The sequence below is a fragment of the Phyllostomus hastatus genome, unplaced genomic scaffold (assembly GCF_019186645.2).
Source record: "Phyllostomus hastatus isolate PE091 unplaced genomic scaffold, TTU_PhHast_1.1 phas_contig_148, whole genome shotgun sequence".
Classification (NCBI taxonomy): domain Eukaryota; kingdom Metazoa; phylum Chordata; class Mammalia; order Chiroptera; family Phyllostomidae; genus Phyllostomus; species Phyllostomus hastatus.
In genome coordinates this window covers 21,663,326-21,685,101 of record NW_025333607.1, presented here as the reverse complement: position 1 = coordinate 21,685,101, position 21,776 = coordinate 21,663,326, and the positions used below count along the sequence as shown (strand labels likewise).

The window sequence follows — 21,776 nt, the reverse complement described above, 5'->3', positions numbered from 1 at the left end:
CGCCGTCTGCCTGGTTGTTCTGAAATCGCCTGGGTTCATAGGACCGAGGGGACTCGGACTCCCCTGCAGCAACTGCGGCGCTGGCCACACCCGGGCCTGTGGGGGCACCGCAGCTCAGCCTTTGGAGGCCCAAAGTGGCTCTTCCGGTTCCTTCCTCAGCCCACCCCACCCCTCCCAGGGTCCCCTCCGGGCCTCACCCAGTGGCCCAACACCTGAGAGCTACAAGCACTTGAAATGTGAGAACGTCTTATCATCTCCACTGTGGCTGGCGACCGGACTGTTACTGCGTCTCCTGGGTTACGGCGGCGGTGGCGGCATCACCACGAAGGCCTTTCCCTAACCCTCGGCTTGGCTGCCATTCGTGGGTCCCCCCGGTGGCTCCCCACAGCAAGGAGAATGAAACACAGTCCCCCCCACGTCTGCAGAGACCCCCCCCCAGGCCGGCCCCTGCCTCTCCCTCCTGCAGCCCTGGCCCGCCACCCCGCTCTCCCCCAATGGGCCTCCACACGTGTCCCAGCCTCCGGGCCTTCATGTCACCTGTCCTCCAGGCCAGGGGGCTTCATGCCCTAGATCTTCACTCAGCGGCGGCCCGGTCTCTTCCCACCTGCAGGCCACGAGTCTGTGCCTCAGGGAGGCCTGTGGGCCCCGCCCCCCTCTCCCCTACCCACCACGCCCCCTCCTCGTTCTGCCTGGTTTCTGCTTGCCCCCCACTACGATCGGAGATCCTATGGCAGACACACTGTTGGGCCCCACTAGCTGGCTTACTGGGCTAGCCACCCTCCGCAGGGGCAGCGGCTGTGAGGTCTCCAGGGACAGAAACGACGGTAGTTTAGTCCAGGCAGGTGAGCTCCCCCAGAGCAGGGCCCGCCTTTACAACCAGCCAGGGAATCGGTACCGGGCGTTCCAGCCAGGTCAGTCTGGGGGCCGAGACACCCTGAGTCCTTGGGCAGAGGTGAGTGGGTGCAGGAGATGGCGAGGGAGCTCAACCCCAGGGGACAGCGTCACTGGGGGCTTTGCTCATTCGCAGGGAGAGGGAAAGGAGGAGACAGGACAGTGGCCGCTGAGCAGCAGGGGACAGTGGAGCCTGGCACTGGAGGAAGCAGCCCAGAGAGGCACATGGACGGACATGAGGGGGTTGGAAGCTCAGCTCAGGGGTCCAGCGACTAAGCCCATCACTAAGACGGTCGCCAGTTCAAGTGCATCCGGGCAGCTGCCCCCAGCACCCACTTCCTCCACCACGCTCCTTCCCCGTGGAGACAGCTGGTCCTCACGGGCCTCTTTTTTATTCCAGGCCCCCGTCTCGCATTAAGACTTGTCCTTTGACATAATTCCCCCTCATACACAATTTTAGTGTAAAGGGTTAAGCATTGTATGTTAATAGAGACTCACACCACAGAGATGTAAGCGAGCAACACGATACAGTGAACTGCCGAAGCAGCATAATGCAGGCTCTGTGTTGAGGGATCATAGAGAACCGCTCTTCGGTTTGGCCTTTTCATCCCTGAGAACCAGGAAACCCAGTTTCCAGACCTGGTTTTCCCTGAAGACCTGGCTGGCTTGACTGCACGCTGATCACACGTGGAAAGTTCCTTTCCTTCGACGATAGCCTTTGTTATCTGCAGAAGGAGCAGGCAGCAACGAGTCTTGGTTCCGTTTAGTTTTACGGAATGAGTCTTTTAGTTCGTTGTATAGAAATGCCTTTATTTATCCTGCTTGCACAAGGGACTTTTAAAGAAAGGATGACTACGCAAATATTTCATGCTATTGTAATTTGGATATGTAAACACGTCCATGAGGGAGATGACACATGATAATAAACAATTTTGAATTGAAACAGAGAGAGACAGAGAGACAGACAGGGAGGCAGAGAGAGAGAGAGAGAGAGAGAGAGAGAGAAGATACAGGCTTTATGAGAAAATGGCTTTTAAAACTGTGTCAGTAAGCCCTGACCAGTGTGGCTCGGTTGGTTAGGCATCATCCTTCAAAGCAAAAGGTCATGGGTTCAATTCCTGGGCAGGGCACATGCGTGGGATGTGGGCCAGTCCCAGGCTGGGGCATGTGTGAGAGGCAAACAATTGATGTTTCTTACTCACGTCGATGTTTCTCTCGCCTTCTTTCTCCCTCCCTTCTCCTCTCTCTAAAAAAAGAAAATAAATAAAATCTTACAAACATGTCTCAGTAGTATGTGGCAGGCTGAGCCCTGTTTCCCAGTGCCCCTGGCCTGCGGGAGAAAGTGCCTTCTCCCACGCGGGCACTCCCAGGACCGAGTGCCCTCGAACTTGGCTCCCTGCTTGGCCGTGGAAGGCACCTGCCCTACCTACCTAAAAACTGCATGTCACAGGGCTTCTGAGGGACCCAGCCACTGAAAAACAATCATAAGACGCCGGACAAGAATCGCAGCCATGCAAAGGCCCCATGCCAGTGTGGTCAGGCCTGTCTTTCTGGTATGTGCGTACGGGTGGGCGGCATGGAGTGACAACGTGAGTCAGCTGCTAGGACTTCTTGCCTCCTGCTTTCAGAGGCTGGACGTTGCGTGGCTGGCCGGCTTGCTGGGTCAGCTCTTTCTGACCCACAGCAGGCCACTTGATTGAAGCCTTCCTTCTCCTCCTACGAGTGGGCCTCTCCCCGTGGACCCCCGCACGCGGGACTTAAGAATTCATACCTCGTTGGAAGTCCTCCTGGGAAGCTCGCGGCCTGGGTGGCGTCCCTGGGGAATGAGGACCTGGCGGTGGGTGTTCCGGAGCAACCGGGGTGAGAATGCAGTGTGGCTACTAGGCACAGTGCACATCCGAGTGCCACGTGGTGTCACCTCACCCACGGGCCAGCCCAGAGGGAAGGGCAGGAGCAAGCCAGGTCGTGGGGTGCAGGAAGGGGCATCGGCCCACACGGTACAGGGGTTCCACTGAGTCAGACTCTGAGGCTGAGTCAGGGATCCAGAGGCCTCCTCCCACCCCAGCCACGCTCGGCGCTCTGGACGGGTGGACTCCGGTGGCTCAGGGGGAGAAGACCGGGGCTGCGCACGGGGAACCAAGATGGGCGGGGAGGACGGAGTCCTTTGCACAAAGGAAGCCCGTCCCCACTGCACTGAGACCCTGCCCGGACTCCTGGAGCTGCTCCGCCCTCCCCGAGGAGGTTCCCAGCAGAAGGGCCGTTCCCACCAGGCACACAGGTCTGCCAGGCCAGCAGCCAGGGTGGAGACCAGATGACGAGATGACAAGATGACGTCCCCGCGGTGGAAGCCCAGGAGAGGGCTCCGTCCTTACGGATTCTAACCCTGTCCTTATCTGGAACAGTGAGGCAAGGGGGAGGGGTCGAATACTGCGGAATTTCGGATCTCTGTTTAGGGCCTGAGGGCCTTCTGCCGAGGAATTCTGCCCGTGGAGCCGGTGTTCGACTGAGCTCGATCTGCTGCGAGTCGAGTTTTCCTTTTTCTCCCTGGAGCCGATCAGATCTGTAAGTGCGAGTCATGCTCTGTCCACTTAGCTTCTCGCACTTCAGGACGGCGGAGAAACGTGGTCTGAGGGTTTCTCCGTATCAGGATGGGGTGTGCTGGGAGGGGTTACTGCCGCAGTGGGACTGTGCAGGTGACATTAGCTGCCCCTGCGTGTCCCTCCAGCACATTCCGAGGTCGTTCCGGTTGGATGCGGTGACTCACGCTCCGGAGGGGGCTGAATGGGAGTGAGCAGAGTTGCCTCACCATGAAGACGGGCGTGTTTACGGGAGCACCTGGTAGGTGGGGTTAGGAGATTCCTTCTCAGGCGTGACGCCGGGCCACACACACACACACACACACACACACACACACACACACGCTCTGATTCTTGGGGCCCAAGCAAGGCCCCTCGAAGAATCTGGGAAGAAAATCGGGCTTGTCTGATCACAGCTGGTCGGTGATACTCCGCTTCTGACCTTTCTCTTCACTCCGGGGACTGTTTTAAGTTTTCCGATGTCTGGCAGGCTGGCGAACAGGGATGAAGGCAAAACAGCAGAAGCTGTTCAGAGGTAAGAGTAATTGATTCGAGAAGTTTGGGAAAGTCACCCGAAAAGGGGGTGGGGTGGGGCGAGGACAGGACATCCTGGCTGTGTTGTCTTCAAGAGTCTTGCTCTCTTTTCCACTAAGGGTTTAGCAGCAAAGGAAACATATCATTTCCTGCTTGAATTTGTAAATATTTGGATATATTCCAATTTGGTAATAAAGATGTTAAGAATGATTTCCGCCCTTTTGCCTCCAAGCTGGAGGACTTTTTTTCTTCTTGGAGCTGGCTTTCCGACGAACAGAGAACGCTCACTTTATAGCCGTGACAGGTGACAGCAGCTCAGAGGAGCACACCTTCAGGGAAGATTTTGCTCCGAAATCTTCTCCTCTGCCTTCTCCATTTTAAAAGTGTTCTATACCTCATTGTGAAGGACCTTTTACCTTTAGATTCAAATTCACGATATTGCTGCTAGGTGTTAAAAAAATAATATAATTGGAGAGTGTCCTTCTAAACCACACTACCTGGGCTGTTGCTAAAAGGCAGGTAGGCCCTGATGAAATATCTTCAAGGTAGCTTTCTAAAGCCTTCGTGAACTTTGACTTGTTAAATACCTCATATAAAGAATTTTCCTTCCATCACAAGCAAAGGTACTGTGACTATTAATGAATCTCACCTAAGGACAGTAATAGGCAACCCAGAGTTAGACGCCGGGAGGTGCCTGACTCGGGTGTGTGCTGACTGCAGCTCAGGGCAGGCGGCGTCTAAGCCCTCGCCGCTGCCCTGGCTGGGTTGGGGGGCGGGGGGCTCCGCTGGCTGCGTGCCTGCAGTCAAGAAAACCAAAGAAACCATTTAAAAAAAAACCCATCACCTACCTACTTCATCATGGAACTATAGAAAGCTAAAGACAAATGACAAATCTTGAAAGTTTTCAGACAGATTACATCTCAAGATGATTTAAAAAGTTCAGGCTTCCTTAGGGAGGCTGGAAGATGGTGTAAAAAGAGATCAAATACACACAGAAGGAATAATTGCCAGCCCAGAATTCTTCATCAGTGAAAACGTTTGTCCAGAATGAGGGGGAAACAGACACATTCTCGCTCAAACAGAAAATGAAACACGATGTCAGCGCCTCTAGCGTGTATTTTCAGCAGAAGGGAAGTGACCAGAGGACACCCACGACGAAAATGAGAGAGGAAAGCACAATAAGGGGTGGGCCTCTGGGTAAACCTAAACCAACACTGACTGCCCAAAACAACGTCATCAACAATGCATGGGGGCTTGGAAGGGTGTCCTAAAGGTCCCGGTGCTGTTTGGGAGAAGGCTGATGTATCGATTAACCACACTTGATCAGTTAAGATTTGCCTGTAAAATTTCCAGGATAGCCACCAGATGAATAGGGACAGAATACAACACTTCAGATAGAAAGGGGAAGAAGTAGAGTCATCAAAAAATCAATCAATTCTAAAGAAGGCAATGGTGAAAGAAAAAAAACCCCACAAATCGACAAAACCAATGGGAAGCACAACATTGCAAGGCAGAAATACATTCAAATTTATCAGCCATTATGGTACACTCGATGTTCTAAATACTTGATTAAGAGCCAAAGATTATCAGAGGAGAGTGAAAGTAAAAATTAACATTTGGCAGATAGATCTGAAACATAGTGTCTTAGAAAGTGTTAATGTAACAGGATGAAAAGAGATACTCAGCTAGGCAGATACCGATCAGAAGAAGCCTGTTTAAAAGCTAAAGCCTTCCTGGCCTTACAGTCCCAACATAATGATGCATTTACCAGGCAGACAGAACAATCACAGACTGGTTCGCATTTTGTAACACCGCCCCAGAGCATATAAAGCAAAAACGGACAGAATTATAAGTTGAGATAGACGAATCCACCGACGTAACCAGGAGATTTTAAACGCACCTCTCCCGTGAACTGAATTGCGCCAGCAACATCAGTGATAGAAAGGTGTCAACAACGCCATCACAGCACTTGGCCAGGACACCCTTTGAGAACACCTTACCTGCGGTCCTTTAGAAATACGCAACCAGTTGGAAAGCTCAAAACAGCTTCAAAGATGAACGACTTACAGACTTGGAGAGCGGCGCCAACCACGTTCTCCGACCACGGTGGCCCTGGTGGAGTGTCCCTGTCCTTTGTCAAGCAGGAAATAAGGACCCCCGAATCGGGATCTTCGGACGCCCCGGCCCCAGGTCTCAGGGTTGCCTGCTTCAGAGTTCGCATCAGCCGTGCCGCCGGTTCTGAGTGGGATCAGTGTCGCTACCATTGTACCGTTGGTTTAAATAACCACACCCCCGAGACGAGGGTGTGCAAAGTTCTCCGTCTGCATGTCCATCTCTTTTATCTGACTAGTGTCGGAATAGATAAATGAATCTCTTGCTTTTAAACTTGCTTAAAAGCTAGTTTTAAAAAAATTTGCTTGGTGTGTGCACATGCAGTATTTTCTCTTCATAGACTTAAAGCTGATTGGAAAAAAAAAAACAATTGTATAGTATGCAGGGGTATAACTGTTCCATCGAATGGGTGGGGAGACGTATGTAGGGATATTTCCATCTCACAAAGAAAAAGCACCTCGAGTCAGGCATCCCGGGTAGGGTTCCTTTTTTAGGGTTGACAGTTAATTATAATGAAAGGAGAAGTTCTAGGCATTTAGTAACACTTGGAGCAGAAGTGGTTTTTAGTTCACAGAATTTTTTTTTCAAGGTTTTGCAGTAGGGTAACTTCTTGGGGTAGAAACAAGGCTTTTATTTGGGGAAAAAATATTGCCTGTGGTACAGTCTGCTTAATTGTGAAACTGAAATCCACAGACTGAGTTCTGAAAAGGTCACAATGTGCAGCCCTCGCAGGCTGGGACAGCACGGTGCTCCGTGAGGCGGGCAGGTAATCGCTCCCGTTTCCCAAATGCAGGAACCGAGAAACCGAAGTGGAGAGTCTCAGCCAGGCCAAGCCCTGACACCCCAGGCCGCTAAAGCAGCAGCTTATTTCTGTCCTCGCCGTGTCCTGTCCTCGCGGAGGCCCGGGTCTGCGGCTTTGCCCTGTTCCCGGCCGCGTTGCCCGCGGGACGCCCACCCTCGGCGAGACCGTTTAAACCGGGCGTCACGGAGTTTCACTTGAGGCTCCCCTGCCTAGTTCTGAACTGAATTCCCGAGGCCCCTCGTTTGACGTGGAGGTGACACGATTTCACCTTTTTTCCGACCACATTCGGTTTCCTCTCCTCTTACCTTTTTGCAAGAATCAAAGGGGAAGCGCCCCTGTTGGGAGCCCACGGACCCGGCACGGAGGCCACGCGTCAGGGGTGGTCACTTCCTGGCAGAAGCTTCCAGAAGGTGTCTCTCTGCCCGTGCCCGGCCGTGCGCCGTCCCTGGAAGGTTCTTTATGAGACGTTTCCTCCAGGTCTTCCCCGAGGATCCTGCGGACGAGGCGGGGCAGAGGCAGGCCTGTGGGGCAGAGGTTGCCTGCGGTTGCCCCGGGGCTGGCTCGCTGCTGCCTCTCCCACTCTCTGGCGTGGGTCCAAGGGTCTGTCCCCTGCAGTTGTGACGCGTCCCGAGTCGGTGCACACACACCTGCCCCCCTCCCCCACCGCCCCCGCCCCCGCCCCCGCGCGCTAGACGGGCAGCCCCTCCCCCAGGCCTCTGGCCCCGGCGGGCTCCCGCGGGGTGGGGGGTGCCTTCCACGCCCCGTGCCCCCGTGTGTCCACAGCTCAGTCCTCGCGCGTGCTGCGTGTGCAGGAGCGTCTGCGACTCCGCAGTGGCCTATCTGGCAGGTGCTCGCGGGTGGACGTTGCGCGAACAGGAGGGGGCGGCCCTGGCTGTCACACCGCGGACCCCAGGCGCGGGCTGCGGGGGGCCTGGCTGCCGGGGCGGGTGGGGGGCGTGGGGGGGCGCAGCAATGACAGGAAACGCCCCCAACCGGCGCGCCCGGGGGCGGCCCGCGGCGCCGGGCCTCGGGGACCGCGCCCCGCGCGGACGCCGCAGCGGGCGGAGGCCGCGGGCCGGGGGCGGCGTTGGGGGGGCGCGGCGGAGGGCCGCGCGCGGTCAGGTGCCCAGGTGCGCCCGCCCGCCCCGCCCCGCCCCCGCCCTCGCCCCGCCCACTTCCTGGTCGGCGGCGGCGGCGGCGGCGGCGCAGGAACCGAGGCCCCGGGCGGCGGGGACACGGGCCGCGCCCGCATCTGTCACAGAGGCCGCGGCCGGGCGCGCGGGCGGGCGGGCGGCGACAGGGGCGCCTGAGCGCTGCCCCGCGCGACCCCCGAGCGCACGCGCGACATGAGACCATGGACAGCAGGACGCGGTGAGTGCGGCCCTAGGCCGCGGGCCTGGCCACGTCCCCGGCGAGCGCCGCCGTCGCGCCTGGGGCTGCGGAGTCCGGGCTGCGTCCGGGACCGAGCGGCAGGCGGGCGGGCGCCCCGGGGGCTCCGAGCGTGCCCCCTGCAGGGCCCCCCGCCACCGACTCCGGCGGCCCTGCGGGCGGGCGCCCCCGGGTCTGCGCGGGGCTCGCACACCCCATCCACTTAGATAGTATTTTCACGGGCTAGCGGCGCCTGCAGCCTGGTGTCCCCCCCCCCCGCCCCCCTTCGGGCCGTTCACGAGGTCCAGAGCGATTGGAATCAGTGGGGGTGCGGGGTGGGGGGTGGGGTTTGCTTCCTGCCTTCTTTCTTTCTCTCTCTTTTTAATCCTGAAATTTACTTGGCAAAGAATTCCTCCTTTCTTCCCTTCCCCTGTTTTCTTACTTCCCTCTGGAAGTTAAAGTAATGCATATCGTGTCTATGTGTATTACTGTGAAAGGCTTCTTAGCTTTCCCAGTGTCAGGTCCTTGGTATTTAATTTTTACACCTAAGAGACATACTAAGGAGTATTAGGGAAAGAGGAACATTCTGTAATGGAGAATGATTTTCCTGCAGTGTTTGACATCTCCAGGGAGGGGGGCAGGGGGGCGGGGTCCGTGGTTTGAAAAACCTTTGACATGAGTGTGCCTTTGACATGAGTGGATTATGAGGGAGGCAGTGACCTGTCCGATTGTTAGCACTGGGGCAAGTTAGTGGTGGGAGGGCTGAGGAAATGGGTAACTGCGAATTAATTTATATGGCCTGCCACTTCCTGTTTCTGGATTCTTGTCCTGTAATAAAATTTAAAAAGAGAACCAATGTTTATGCAGAAGCCCACAGCGGCGTTGGTGCTTGAAGGAAGTGTGTGTTAGCAACAGCCCCTGTGCAGAGGCACGAAGGGCTCCTTGCCAGGAGAAACGGACACACAGCTTGGGTCACGTGGACATAGTGGGGCCAGACTTTATCTTTTATCTTGGGCAGAAAGAGACGAAAACAGAGCTCTGGTTTTTTGTTTTTTTGTTTTTCTTTAAGCATCTCAATAGGTTTCAATTCACGGTTTGAAACCAAGCACATGACTAGGCTGAAAGTCTGAGCAGTCAGGGAAGGAGCTGAGGGCTCCTGATAGTTTCTGAAGGAGGCGGGGCAGCCGCGCTGTCCCGAGTGGGGAAACCCAACGTGGAGGCCGATGCCGCGTTTCCCCAGAGACCCCTGACGTCCAGCATAACACGAGGCTTTTTGTGTTGGCCTGGCTGTGCACAGTGGGCTGCCTGACACGTGCTGAGTTGAGTCATTGCATCCCAAGGAAAACAGGTGCAGAGCATCCCCCTTTAAGGAGCCTCGTAGAGGTTTCCTGGTCCTCTGGAAGGTGGCAGGTTACTCGCAGTTTCCGCGTGGACGGCGGGTCTTTGGAAGGAAGCCCCAGATCCTGCCGCCGGGCTCTGCGGGCAGGAAAGGTGGAGGCACGTAGGGACACTGGCTGTCGTTTCCGTGCAGTAAGATAAGGCCGGTGCTGTGCAGGGATACACCACTTAATTCTCCGTAAAGGACTTCCAGGCGTATCATTTAATTTAGAACCCTCTCAGGCACGCTGGGACGGGAACAAGACACTTTCTAGGGGAAAAAGCAGGCTCCAAGGCGCGATGCTTCGCCCCAAGCCTCTGGTCTCCCAAGCCTCCGCTGTCCTCAGTTGCTGAACTGGGGAGAAATGTTTATTTCTGCTGGGCTGCGGTCACATAGTTCTATGGCGTCTCCTGAGACAAGAGCACGTTTATTTTTAGCGTCATGAAGCTAGCGACTTTATAGAAATGCTCATGTGTGTCCTAGGAAATAAATGTAACGGAGTTCTTTCTCGTCCAGGGAAAACCCAGACAGAACCTTTGACTTGGTGCTGAACGTGAGATGCCACGCCTCTGAAGACGAAGGTACGTGTGCTTTGTCGGTTCCTCACGCGCCCGCGTCTGTCCGCACCGCTGTTCCCGTGGCGGAGGTCAGGGCTCGGCCCTGGGATTGCAGAAATCACGGGTGTCATCGTGGCACTTAATTTTCACGTGTGTGCTCTGCGTGCAATTTACAGCCCGGCCTTACCATTGGTTGCTCAAGTTTTGGTGGAAGGCCTCGCCTTTTCATTCTCTTTCATTCGTCTTCAGCAATTAGCTCATTTTTAAAAAAGAGTTTATTTATTTTCAGAGAGAGGGGAAGGGAAGGAGAAAGAAAGGGAGAGAAACATCAATGTGTGGTTGTCTCTCATGCGCCCCCTGCTGGGGACCTGGCTTGCAACCCAGGCCTGTGCCTGGACTGGGAATGGAACCAGTGACCCTTTGGTTCGCAGGCCCATGCTCAATCCACTGAGCCACGCCAGCCAGGGCATTTCTAGCTCATTTTTTAAAACATCAGTGCAAAGGCTCCGGCAGCGCAGTGAGAGCCACACCAGTTCCTTCGAGATGTTTCCAGTGCAGCCCCTTCTGCTGGCCTTCCATCACTTTTGCGGGGCGGGGGAGGGGGTGGCTGGTACACAGCCTGTGACGTCTTCTGGAAGGGTCTCAGCTGTCAGTTCTTCCTGAAAAGAAGAGGACACTTGGGTGGGTTTTGTCGGTCCTGCGTCTTCCTCTCAGTGCGTCGAGTGCGACCTGTGTCCACAGAGGTCGCGGGTGTCACTTCACTGGGTCATGTGCTCGGACCCTGGATCACGCGCTGATTGAGTGTGGGGCCTGTGGAAGTGACATGTCCATTCTCGGTGGAAAATCAGGTGGCACTTTTAGCTTCAGAAACTGACCAGCAATTATATGCTTTTTTAAAAAAAGCAATTACATGCTTTTAAGCAATTTGGAGCTGCTCACCTTAAAATAGAGGGGCCCGACCCAGCTGTGGCCGCGCAGGTGTGACTAATTTTAGGTGGGAAGTGACACACGTTCCTGGCTGCAGCAGGCCTGCCGGTGGCACTTCTGGCCTCTTGGCACCGTGGCAGTGAGCGGGCTGGACTCGGGCAAGAAGGGCAAGGCCAAGGGCAAGGAGTGGGTGCAGGCTGTAGGGAGCCTTTTCTGATTTCCAAGGTCCTGTCTGCACAAAGTTGGTCTGTTTACGCACCGGCGGGGCTTGCGACCTCCCGTGAAGGGTTTTGAGTGGCCCGCTCCTTCCTCGCTCCCTTTGCCCTTTTCCATCTTGGAGGACCTCGTCGGTCCAGTTTGCGTTGTCCGCCTGGGTCTTTTATTGTCTCCTGGCCCGTCCGCTGTTGATGCTGACATCACTGCGTACTAGAGACGTCTTCCTTTGTCCTGCAGCAGTGTACGCAGCCCGGTGGAGTCGAAATGCCGCAAATGGTTGAAACAAACGCGCTGGGACCCCCCCACGGCTGCAGCGCCTCCCCCCGCCCGGGTGCGCCCTCAACGAGGCCGGTTGGCAGCAAACCCCAAAGATTTTTTTAAAGGCGGAACAGAACCACGTAAAAAGCATTCAACAACTTTCCTGCTCTTGATTGTGATGAATTGTGTGAATGTGACTGATACTTAAGGGTCTGACAAGCTACAGTTTTTGGCCCTTTAAAAAGTAAATGCTACTGTATAACGGCACTTTTGTGTGAGAGCGAGAGTTTGGTGTTTCTAAATGGTTTTATTACTGCTTTTACTTGGGTAAATATTAAAGGGAGAATGCCCAGAAATGATTCAAGAGAGTTATTAGAACATTCCTGTTGAACTGTCCGTAAAACCTGTTTATTTAAATGAGTCTGATGTGTGCATCAGTTTGTTTAAAGGGATCTGGATGGTGTTCTCCTGCAGCCCTGCGGAACAGAGCGCGTCAGGTCGGACGCTTGAGGGTAGCCGTGTAAGATCTGTTCATACCACCAGGAAGCGTGCTAGCTCCTGGAAGAGGAAGTCTAGAAGTAGGTCCCCGAAGGTCCAGGCTCGTCCTGCCTCTCAGCCCCCCAGCTGCAGCGAGCTTGGGGAGGCTCAGCTGCCCACAGCTCCCTGCAGCTGTCAGAGAGGCTGGGTGTCCCCTGGACACGCCCTCTCCTCACCGCCAGGAAGTTCCTTCCCCGCAGCCTCCCGGGGACCCCAGCTGGACTGGGCCCGGCCACTGCTAGAATGATCACTGGGGGTGTCACTGCAGAGGGACGAGTGGCAAGAAGCCCCCAACCCCTGGCCAAGGATGGATGCTGGGGAACCAATGGAAATGCTGTTTGCTGTTCTCAGGATGCTGGGCTGTTTCTGGATGAGCTCTGATCCAGCAGGAAATACGATGCAGGGGTCGACTTGGTTTGTGCTAAGACCCGCAACATATTAGGACCCTTGCCTTGCTTCTCTTGTTCACTTTTTAGCAGAGATGCTCTAAATTCTCTCATTTATCCCGAAAAGCTTCAGCAACCGATGATCCCTAACTGTGAGTGATCGGTATTGGAATCAGGTGCTGAAATGTGACTGGGTGTAGCTGGCTCTTTCAAGCGACCATTGTCCTCTGATCTAGCTGGAGTTGCTTCAGGCGTCGTGTTGAATTTTGGGGAAACAGTGCTGGGGGACAGTTTCACCTAGGGCCCCCCAAATGTAAAAATAGCCCCGAGGGGACTGGCAGTCGCCCCCAGGGTGGCGGGAGGGCGTGTCTCTTGTTTGTGAGTAGAATTGGTTCTGGTGGTCTTAGGCTGGTGGGGACGTCTTTCCACGGACGTGTCCCTGGCTGGACAGCTTCCCCAGTCGCTTCTGCTCCAGCCGCCCCGGGAGGGGAGTGCCAGCATCCAGATCAAAATGCGCCTCCTGGGAGAGTTCCAGGCCCAGGGCCGCCTTCGCCTTCTCTTGGCCGCCTTTGTCCCGCCCCGGCGTCCGGGAAGTGCGGCCAGCGGGACCAGCGGCCCCTCCTCGGTTCCAACAACAGAACTGGCTGTCCCCGCGGTGCCCCGACTTTCCACCCAGTGATCCGGGACTTCCAAGAAGGGCCTTCTCCTCAACAGGAAGAGGGGAGATGCTTCCTCTTTGGGGTTCCCCGGGGCCAGGGCTCGGGCACTCCAGCAGCTTCCTCTCCTGTGTCTTGTCGGTGGCTTCTCTCAAGTCCCGGCGGCGGCGGCAGCAGCAGCAGCAGCAGCAGCAGCAGGCGTACACAGCACGTGGTGCCACGCACGGCTGGGGGATTCTACGTGGGCCGATCATGTGAGAGGCAGGGAAAGTCCGTCTTCATGTTGTGCGTGGAGACGCTGAGGCAGGGGAAGTGGAGGAGCGTGCCCAGAGTGGCCGGACTCCAGAGTCTGGATTGTCACCTGTTGCTTTTCAGTAGATTTAATCAATTTTTATTTTTATTTTATTTTTTTAAAGATTTTATTTATTTTTAGAGAGGGAAGGGAAGGAGAAAGAGAGAGAGAGACATCAATGTGCGGTTGCTGGGGGCCATGGCCTGCAACCCAGGCATGTGCCCTGACTGGGAATCGAACCTGTGACGCTTTGGTTCGCAGCCCATGCTCAGTCCACTGAGCTACGCCAGCCGGGGCTGATTTAATCAATTTTTACAAATCCATCGGTCTGCTGCCTCCCCTAACCTTGCACGCAGGCCGCCCTGGGATCCGCGGGGACACGTTGGCGGATCCGCTGTGTGGGGCAGTGTTCTTTTCAAAAAACGGGAATGAATGCAGCGTCTCCCCTGAAATTTGTGCGGTGAGTGTGACCCCACGTGAAAAGCGATGGGGCTCTTCCGCCGTGGTCATTGGGTCTGGCTCAGGCCCCCCCCCCCCCCCACCGCTCCTCCTTTCTCAGGGTTCACCTCTCCACAGTTAGTGACCGCACAGGTCGGCTTGTTGCTTCGTAGTTTTCAACACAAACCTGGCTTCCTTGTTCCCTCCTCTGTGGCTGGGATAATCTCTCTCAGGAACAAACCTGCCTTTGCTCCCACCTTCCGTGCGTGTCCATCCGCCCACCCGGCCCAGCATCAGAAAGAGCGTCCTCGTCCCTCGTCTCCGGCTCGTGTTAACAGTTTAACCGCCTCCTACTCTTCTCTCAAACCGGAGCCTCGGTCAGGGCCTGGGTGCCCGGTGCAGAAAGGAGTTTCTAGGACCCCTTGGCAACTGGTAACTTTTTGTCTGCAGGGACAGTGTTTGCATAGAGCCTGCCTGCGTGCCGCCCATCCCGCGCCCTTGCGGACCTGCCCAGTGCAGTGCCGTACGCGTACATCTGTGTGTCTGTTTGCCGGGCCTCCGGGACGCTCTGTGAGAGCGCGCCCCGACTCATTGGTTTGTCTCTCGAAGGAAGAGCGTAGCCCGGTGTCTGGCACGCGCCGTGGCTGTTTGCAGAGTGAGGAACAGACACTGGGCCCGTGTGCAGCGCCTGGCCGTCCAGCAAGTGCGCGTCCATCAGACCTGATGGCAGAGCGCGGCTGGTTGTGGAAGCCATGTCGAGAGTGTGTCGCTGTGACTGCCGCGGGGACAGTAGACATAGGTGACCACGTGTGTCTGGCACAGGGCAGCTTCGGCGTGGCCCCCGTGCTAGCCTTCCTATCCGGACTCTCATCTCTCCTCTCACGAGGTCTGCTGGGACAGCTGCTTCACACGCACGTGTTTGGGGGCCGCCTTAAAACGCGCCACGCACTACCCCCCACCCACCCACGCGTCCCACACCCCGAGAAACCCTGACATTTAGGAAGCAGAGCTTCAGGGAAGAGTCACACTTATAGTGAAGGGGTTGGGGACACTTTGCACACCGCCCAACGTGGGGAAGAAACAGTGAGGAAAGCACGGCCACCACGTTCTGGCGTCCGCTCCGTCGTCTGTGTTCAGGCTCCCCGTGAGCCCACGCGGCGTGCCGGGGCCCGTGTGAGGAACCCCCTGGAGGCGTCCACTCTGTGCCTTCGGTGGCTGGAGTGGACGGGTTTTGTCTTCTCATACTGGCCCTCTGGGGTCAGAGTTGATGTGGTTCTTCGGAACCACACCTTTGAGATGCGCTGTTTCTGTTTCATGCAGAAAACATTGACGTCCGGCCGTGCGTTTGTGCTTGGCTTTGGGCTTCACACTCTCCTTCACGCGGCGGCCTGCGCGTGTGCGAAGCAAAGCCAGTGTCGGGGTTCAGTGTCTGGGGGTGATCATTGCTCTGGCGGGGATGCTGCGGAGTCTGTGTTCTCCAGCAGCGTGATTGTGGCCTGTCTCGGTAGGAGCTTTTATCGGCCGCACGGACGTCGTTTCTGCTGCTTGGGTTCAAGGGGACTGCTGGGTGTTTCAAGTTAATGCCCCGCCCCCGCCCCGCCCCGCCCCTTACCGTGGAAGGTGTGCCGGCTGCTCTTTCTTCCGCGTCGCCCCGTGGCTCGGCGCTGCGGAGGGACCGCAGTGCCACCGGCTCGTTCTGGTGCTTCCTCGGAACTTCCTTATCTTCTTGATTTTCTTTTTTTTTCTTTTTTTAAATATTGTGCTATTTTTATTTTTATTTATTTTTTTAGATTTATTTTTAGAGAGGGAAGGTAGGGAGAAAGAGAGAGAGAAATATCAATGTGCGGTTGCTGGGGGCCGTGGCCTGCAACCCAGGTATGTGCCGTGACTGGGTATCGAACCTGCGACGCTTTGGTTTGCGGCCCACGCTCCATCCACTGAGCTGCACCAGCCAGGGCCTATGTTCTTGACTTTCAAGGTGACACGTTCATGATACAAGTTTGATCGTATTCTCCCGTTGGCAGAATTTTCTTGTGCTCAAGTGAGGTCCTCCCGCTCCTGGCCTCCAGGTGTTTAGCTTTGGTTTGCAGGTGGGGGGGGGCAGTGGTTTGCCTTTCGAACTCCTCCCTTTAGACGTGGCGTCTGTCTCGGCGTGGACGCGGGCGGCCACGGCGCACCCGGCAGCCCGGAGCAGCTCTTGTGCCCTGGAGGTGTGTTCTCACGTTCACCTTGCAGAAACTTCTTCCCTGCTCCGAGTCTCAGGCTTGTGCCTAAGCGATACGATGGGAACTGGGGCGTTTTTGGTTTCTTTTTTATTAGCGCCAGAAAGCCTTGCAGATAGCGCCGAGCCCCCTGAAATACTGTGGTGTTCCTGCACGGTTAGGTTGGTCATTTCCTGTACGTATTCTGGGCATAGTTAGACTCTGCGTTTGTGTCAATGAAGGATGAGTTGGTGGATTCCAGGCAGAAACTCAGTTCTCCCTCTGGAAAAGGTGTCCTCTTTCTCCACATCCCCGTGGCAGGTGGGCCGTGGGCCCCGCGGGGGGCCTGCCAGAGCCGCTCCTGAAGGGTCCTGAGGTTCTTAGGGGGCTGGTACCACTCGGGGCTTCAGGGCCCATTGCAGAGGGGAGCCAGAGGGTCGCCGAGCTGGAAGTTTCCTTCAGGAGTACCTAACGCCCGGCACGGGAGGGGTTCCCAGAGCCCCTATGCCCTCACCCTGCAGGGGCCATTGTCACCCATTGTCATCGCCGCCAAGCTGCTGGGAGATACTGCACACAGACTCTCACCGGGAAGGTGAAGACATTTGTCGAAGAACACGGGCTCACGACCCGTAGACACAGACAGCTGTGCGGGGCCGGCCCGAGGGGAGGAGGGGGGTGGGGTGGGGGGTGGGGGAGAGAGGTAGGCGAGGGGGGGGCATGGGGGCGCCTGCAAGAGTGCCGGCACTGACAGTAAAGCGAAAACAAATAACTGAAAAGACACGGCAACAGTTAAAAAGATTTTTTCCCCAGGAATGCCATGTGGCCGCCCTCCCAGCACCCTTGTGTGAGAGTCACCCCCGTTCTCACTGTTCTGCAAAGAGCAGTTCTTTTTTTTTCTTTTTCAGATCTTATTTATTTATTTTTAGAGAGGGAAGGAGAGGAGATAGAGAGAGAGAGAGAAACATCAATGTGCAGTTGCTGGGGGCCGTGGCCTGCAACCCAGGCATGTGCCCTGACTGGGAATCGAACCTGCGACACTTTGGTTCGCAGCCCGCGCTCCATCCACTGAGCTGCGCCAGGCAGGGCTGAAGAGCAGTTCTTTTAGGTGGGTGGGTGGTGTCGCTGGACGCAGTCGTCTGACTGAAGTTACTCCGAGTGCCACGTGGGCAGCTGGTAGACCCGGGGGAGCGAGCGGCTCGGCTTTAACGAAAGCCTTAGAGACGCGGGTTCTTCCACCAGGTGCCGCCGGCTCTGGGGGAGAAGCTGGCTGAGCCAAGGGCCGAATGAGCTCCGCCGCCTCCCGACTAGGTTTCATCGCCCCCCCACCCCCATCTGTATGGATCCTCTGCAATTTGTGACCAGCAGCTTTAATCAGTGTGTAAGCTCATTTCGAGTACTCTAATGTCATAAAGATGCTTGTGTGTGAGTTAATGAAATAAAAAGCCACAGCGTCAGAGGTACAGAGCCTGAGCGATTAATCTGTTTTCTCCTGTTAGGCTCCCAGTTGGATGTTTTGCAGAAACAGCGATAAAAGCAGCGCCTGTTCAGTATGTACAGTACGTCCGTTAGCATTCACAGCCTCAGCACTTTGCTGTAGTAAGAGGTGGGACTGGGATCCGAACCTGTTTCCCTGGTTCTAGAGCCTGACCCTTGGCCATGACTCCGCGCTGCCTTTAAAATGACCACCTCCTTCCAGCAGCACTGAAACGTTTCCCAGCAGCGTTAGAAGCCGCCCTTTCAGAACGTCCCCAGTTCCAGGCTTGACCCGCGTGGCGGTGGTGTTGTGTCCATCTTTATGGCCCGCGGAGGGGAGCCCACGGGGCACCATAGGGCACGTTCGTCCTTCGTCCCTTCAGGGGCGGCCTCTGCGCGCCCGCTGTGCACCAGGCACAGGGGAAGAGCAGCGGAGGGTGTGCTGGGAGAGGGAGCGTTTGTCCCGGCTGGTGGCCGTACTGGTGCGGGGGGGCAGGGGCAGGGCACACGGCGTGTGACACTGAGCATGAAGGGGGCCTTGAGCTCAGCTCTGTGCGTGGGGCCCAGGGGGCGAGGGGAGACGGCAGCGAGGACGGGCAGGGACAGTTCCCAGGGGATGGAGGGAGACACCACAAGACACCTTGTCAGTGCCTGGTTGGGTACCGGGTGGTCATCCTCTTCTCAAGTTCGGTGGAGCTTTACTTCACATTCAAAGTCTCGGGTGAAGAACCAAGAGTGAAGAGCGTCTTGCTTTCGGGGTAAACGTTCATATTTAATGGAGATGGCCAAGGAGCATTCTCTCTGCTCATGGTCCTTGGCAGAGGGCTGTGGGGGGTTGTTTTGTCCCCTCGGAGGGTAACACAGTGCCCGGCCAGGACAAGGGGTTCAGCGAGTGGGGGCTGGACGGGGGGAGGGGGGAGCGCCGCTTTTAAGGGTCCGAGATGGGATTTAGAGAAAGAGGGTGGGAGTCGCAGAGGGTATTGAGCACTTGATCAAGCATCCTGGTGAAGTTCCTCTTGTCGTTGACAGTTTACCAACTGCATTGCCCAGGGGACGTTTGGGAGAGGAGCCGAAAAAGGAGTTGCCGAGGACCGATGCATGCTTCTGGTGTGGGCCCGGGGGCAGCCGAGTCCTGGCGTGAACTTGGCCTCGTGCTAACTGCCGGATTGTAGGTTTTTAGGGGCAAGCACCTCTTTGGATCTCTCGTAGACTCTCAGAGGGTGTCATCCACGTGGGTGTGTTCCATGATCACTCAAGTTACATTCTGTTATTGAAGGCAAATTAATCAAGGGGTGTGCTGTGTTTCCAATACCTGCTTTAGATTTTTAACACACACTCCAAAGCTTGACTGTAAAGAGCTTTGAAAGGCTATAGATTCTTATCATCACAAGCAGTAGGTACTTTATTTTTTTTTAAACGTTTTAAACAGGACTGTTGATAAACCACAGACTCTGTAGCTTAGCCAGCAGAGCGAGTGGAGATCAGATAGGGCCCTTTCCTCTTTCACTTCCTCCCCTATCGTTTGAATCTGACGGCGAAGTGCGCAGCTATCAGTTCGGTGCATCTGAGGGTCCGCTGTGAGCGCAGGGGCGCCCGGACATGAGTCATTCCACGAACCGGTCGTCTCGGCTCCGCGGCGGGAGCGCGCCCCAACGCGGACGTGATCGGGGCTCAGCCCAAACATCCACGGGCGGCAGGCAGGCCTTTACACTGCTCACAGTCACGTCTAGACTTGCCGACTTGGGTGAGAGGTTATGGAAGTCACTTATGAACTCGTGCAGAAAACACTGGGTGAAATGAAACCAGTAAACATAGGTTCAGGTGTGGCTCATGAACACACTGGGTGCCGTGGGTCCCATGGGTTCCCGGGTCAGTGCGCTGGAGCTGCTTGTCGGCGGTTGAGTGTCTTCTGACTAAACCGGCACGGAAGTGGTCAGAGAAGCTTTAGTGTGTGCGTGTGTGTGTGCGTGTGCGTGTGTGCATGTGTGTGTGCGCGTGTGCGCACGAGTGTGACTCCAGTGTATTTTGGATCTGATGTGTAGAGGAGGAAGTTGTGGTAACTTTTGGGGTCTTGGTCATGGCCACTCTTTTACTTTCTGTTTGCCAATTTTAAGCCGTTAACGAGGTTCATTTATTTGATTTTTTAGAAAATAGCGTGCCATCTCTTTTTACTGTGTTGTCGTGACTGCGGTGGACACCGCTGTGTCTGCGAGTCTCGGTTTTGCCGCGGAGGGCGTGCCTTTGGCGGTGAGCGCCCGCAGCAGAAGCATCGCCGGCAGCGGCAGCACGGCTCCATCCAGACCGGGTCTCCGCTGGGCCTACTGTGTGCAGGCTTAGACGTGCACTAGGAGAAATAATAGTAAGCTGAGAATGACGTGCAAAAACACGAGTTTCCAATTTTTTAATGGTTACTGCAGGGCTGGGCAAACGTAGGTCTGCAGCTGTGAGGCTGTGAGACACACGGTTTATTCTCATATTGTGATCTGTTAATTATCATGTCACTTCCCGTGCGAACAGCTGCAAACCCACGCCTGCCCTCGCCTGTGCTGTGTGTAGCAGTGAGAGTGTTCACTCTAAAAAGTAGGAGCATTACAAGGGAATATCAGAGGAAAGTCACAATTTTTAATTTGTAAATATCTGTTACATAGAGTCTCATAGTCGGAGACCTAATAAATCCACAGTCTAATGTGCCGTATATCCCACTCTCCGAAATCTGGCCTTTGAGGTTGATGTTGCTGTCCGGCATTCTTTAGAAAGCCGTCATGAAATCCATGTGCTTACGGTTTCCTCGCTTTGGGAGCGTGGAAAATCTCTCGGCAATGTTTGCGACCCCTCTCCCTCAGGCGTTACCCAGACTGGCCCCGAGCGGTGTGTTTGTGTGGGGGGCGGGGGGGGGCGGGGGGGGGTGGAGAGGAGGCGGGGGTGGCCCTCACATCCGGTTTTCTCCCCTACCCCGGTGTCGCGTGCTGTCCCTCTCCCACCCGGGGTGTGTTCACAGCGGCAGTTCAGTCCCGGGGCTGCAGGCACCGAGCACGTCTGCCGTGTCTTCTGAATGGTCACAGTGACACTCAGCTGTGTTCATTGTGGCGTACAGTTCGTGTCTGTGTGGTGCTTTAATTTTCAGCGATTTGTATGATGTTTAACATATATGACAGGTTAAACATGTACAGGGACCGGCAGAAGTAAGGCCTGCTTGAATGTGGTTGTAATAATTCGGTAGGGTAGGGTAATAATAGGGGTGCAATAATGTATAGTTTTAATTTGAACATCTCACCTAACATGTCATATGGTGTGTTTGAGTGTGTGATATTGTGATGTTACAGAATTACGTGCTTATGACTCGGTAATAAAAGATTTTGTGATAAGAGAGGGGGCGGTATTTGTTCCAGACCCTGTGTAACTTATGTTTACTTTAAAACATAAACATGACTGGAATTTACCTTTTTGAGATACGGCCGAGTTTGCTTTGTCTGGAACGCGGTACTTGCCCGAGTGCTGCGTGAGGGGACTTGTCGATCCCGACTCGGGTTAAACCACGACGGTGGTTCTGCTGGTTTCTGCGCTGGCCGAGGGGACTGGCCGGGGCTCGGTGGTCCCCGGGGACGTCTTCCTCCCACACGGGAGGTCAGGCTGCGGGACCTTCTGCAGCCACGGGGAAGGCCAGAGGCCCCATGTCTGCTCCTGGGATCCGTCGCCAGCATGTGGGCCCAGCAGAGCCTCCTGCGTCGGCCGGCGTGGGGGCGTTAAATTTGGGAACTTGCAGCGTCGCCTCGTTTCGCTTCCACTTTTTGGTGTATTTGGTGCTGACTGGCTGTTTAACATGTTTATCGTCCTCTGAACGGTTGAGCTTCGTTCTTTACTTTTTAATTTTACTTTCCATTGCTCCTTTTTTCCTTATTACTTTTGTATTTATCTGGTTTCTAAAAAGTGTTTATTTCTTTTACTATCTAAAAATCATTTCATGAGACACTTTCTTTGGTTTAGAAAAAAGCTATGTGCTTATGTCTGCTTGGTAAAGCGACCGCCCGCTCCCTCGCCGGCGGGCGCCCAGCGGCCGTCCCTCTCGCTCACCAGGCGCGGGGCAGGGGCTTTCACGGGGGACTTGTCTCTCAGGGACTCGCTCCCAGCGCGTGGCGGGCAACACCTGAGTGCTTATTCTCTCTTGGGCCGAGGG

The 21,776-nt window shown here is 55.6% G+C and overlaps 1 protein-coding gene across 3 annotated transcripts in view; it reads left to right on the top strand.

Annotated features, from left to right (window-relative positions):
* Window positions 1-3,504: 3,504 nt before the first annotated feature.
* DENND1B (DENN domain containing 1B) overlaps window positions 3,505-21,776 on the top strand; it is a 153,327-nt gene continuing 135,055 nt past the window's right edge. Inside the window, exons 1-2 of one of the 3 annotated variants that reach the window (XM_045859644.1) lie at window positions 3,505-4,002; window positions 10,178-10,242. In XM_045859644.1, coding sequence (XP_045715600.1) covers window positions 3,947-4,002; window positions 10,178-10,242 — 121 coding nt within the window. In that variant the 5' untranslated portion in view covers window positions 3,505-3,946. Of the gene's footprint in view, window positions 4,003-8,112; window positions 8,287-10,177; window positions 10,243-21,776 lie in introns of those variants that run through there. The other 2 variants (XM_045859661.1, XM_045859653.1) reach the window with 2 other exon arrangements.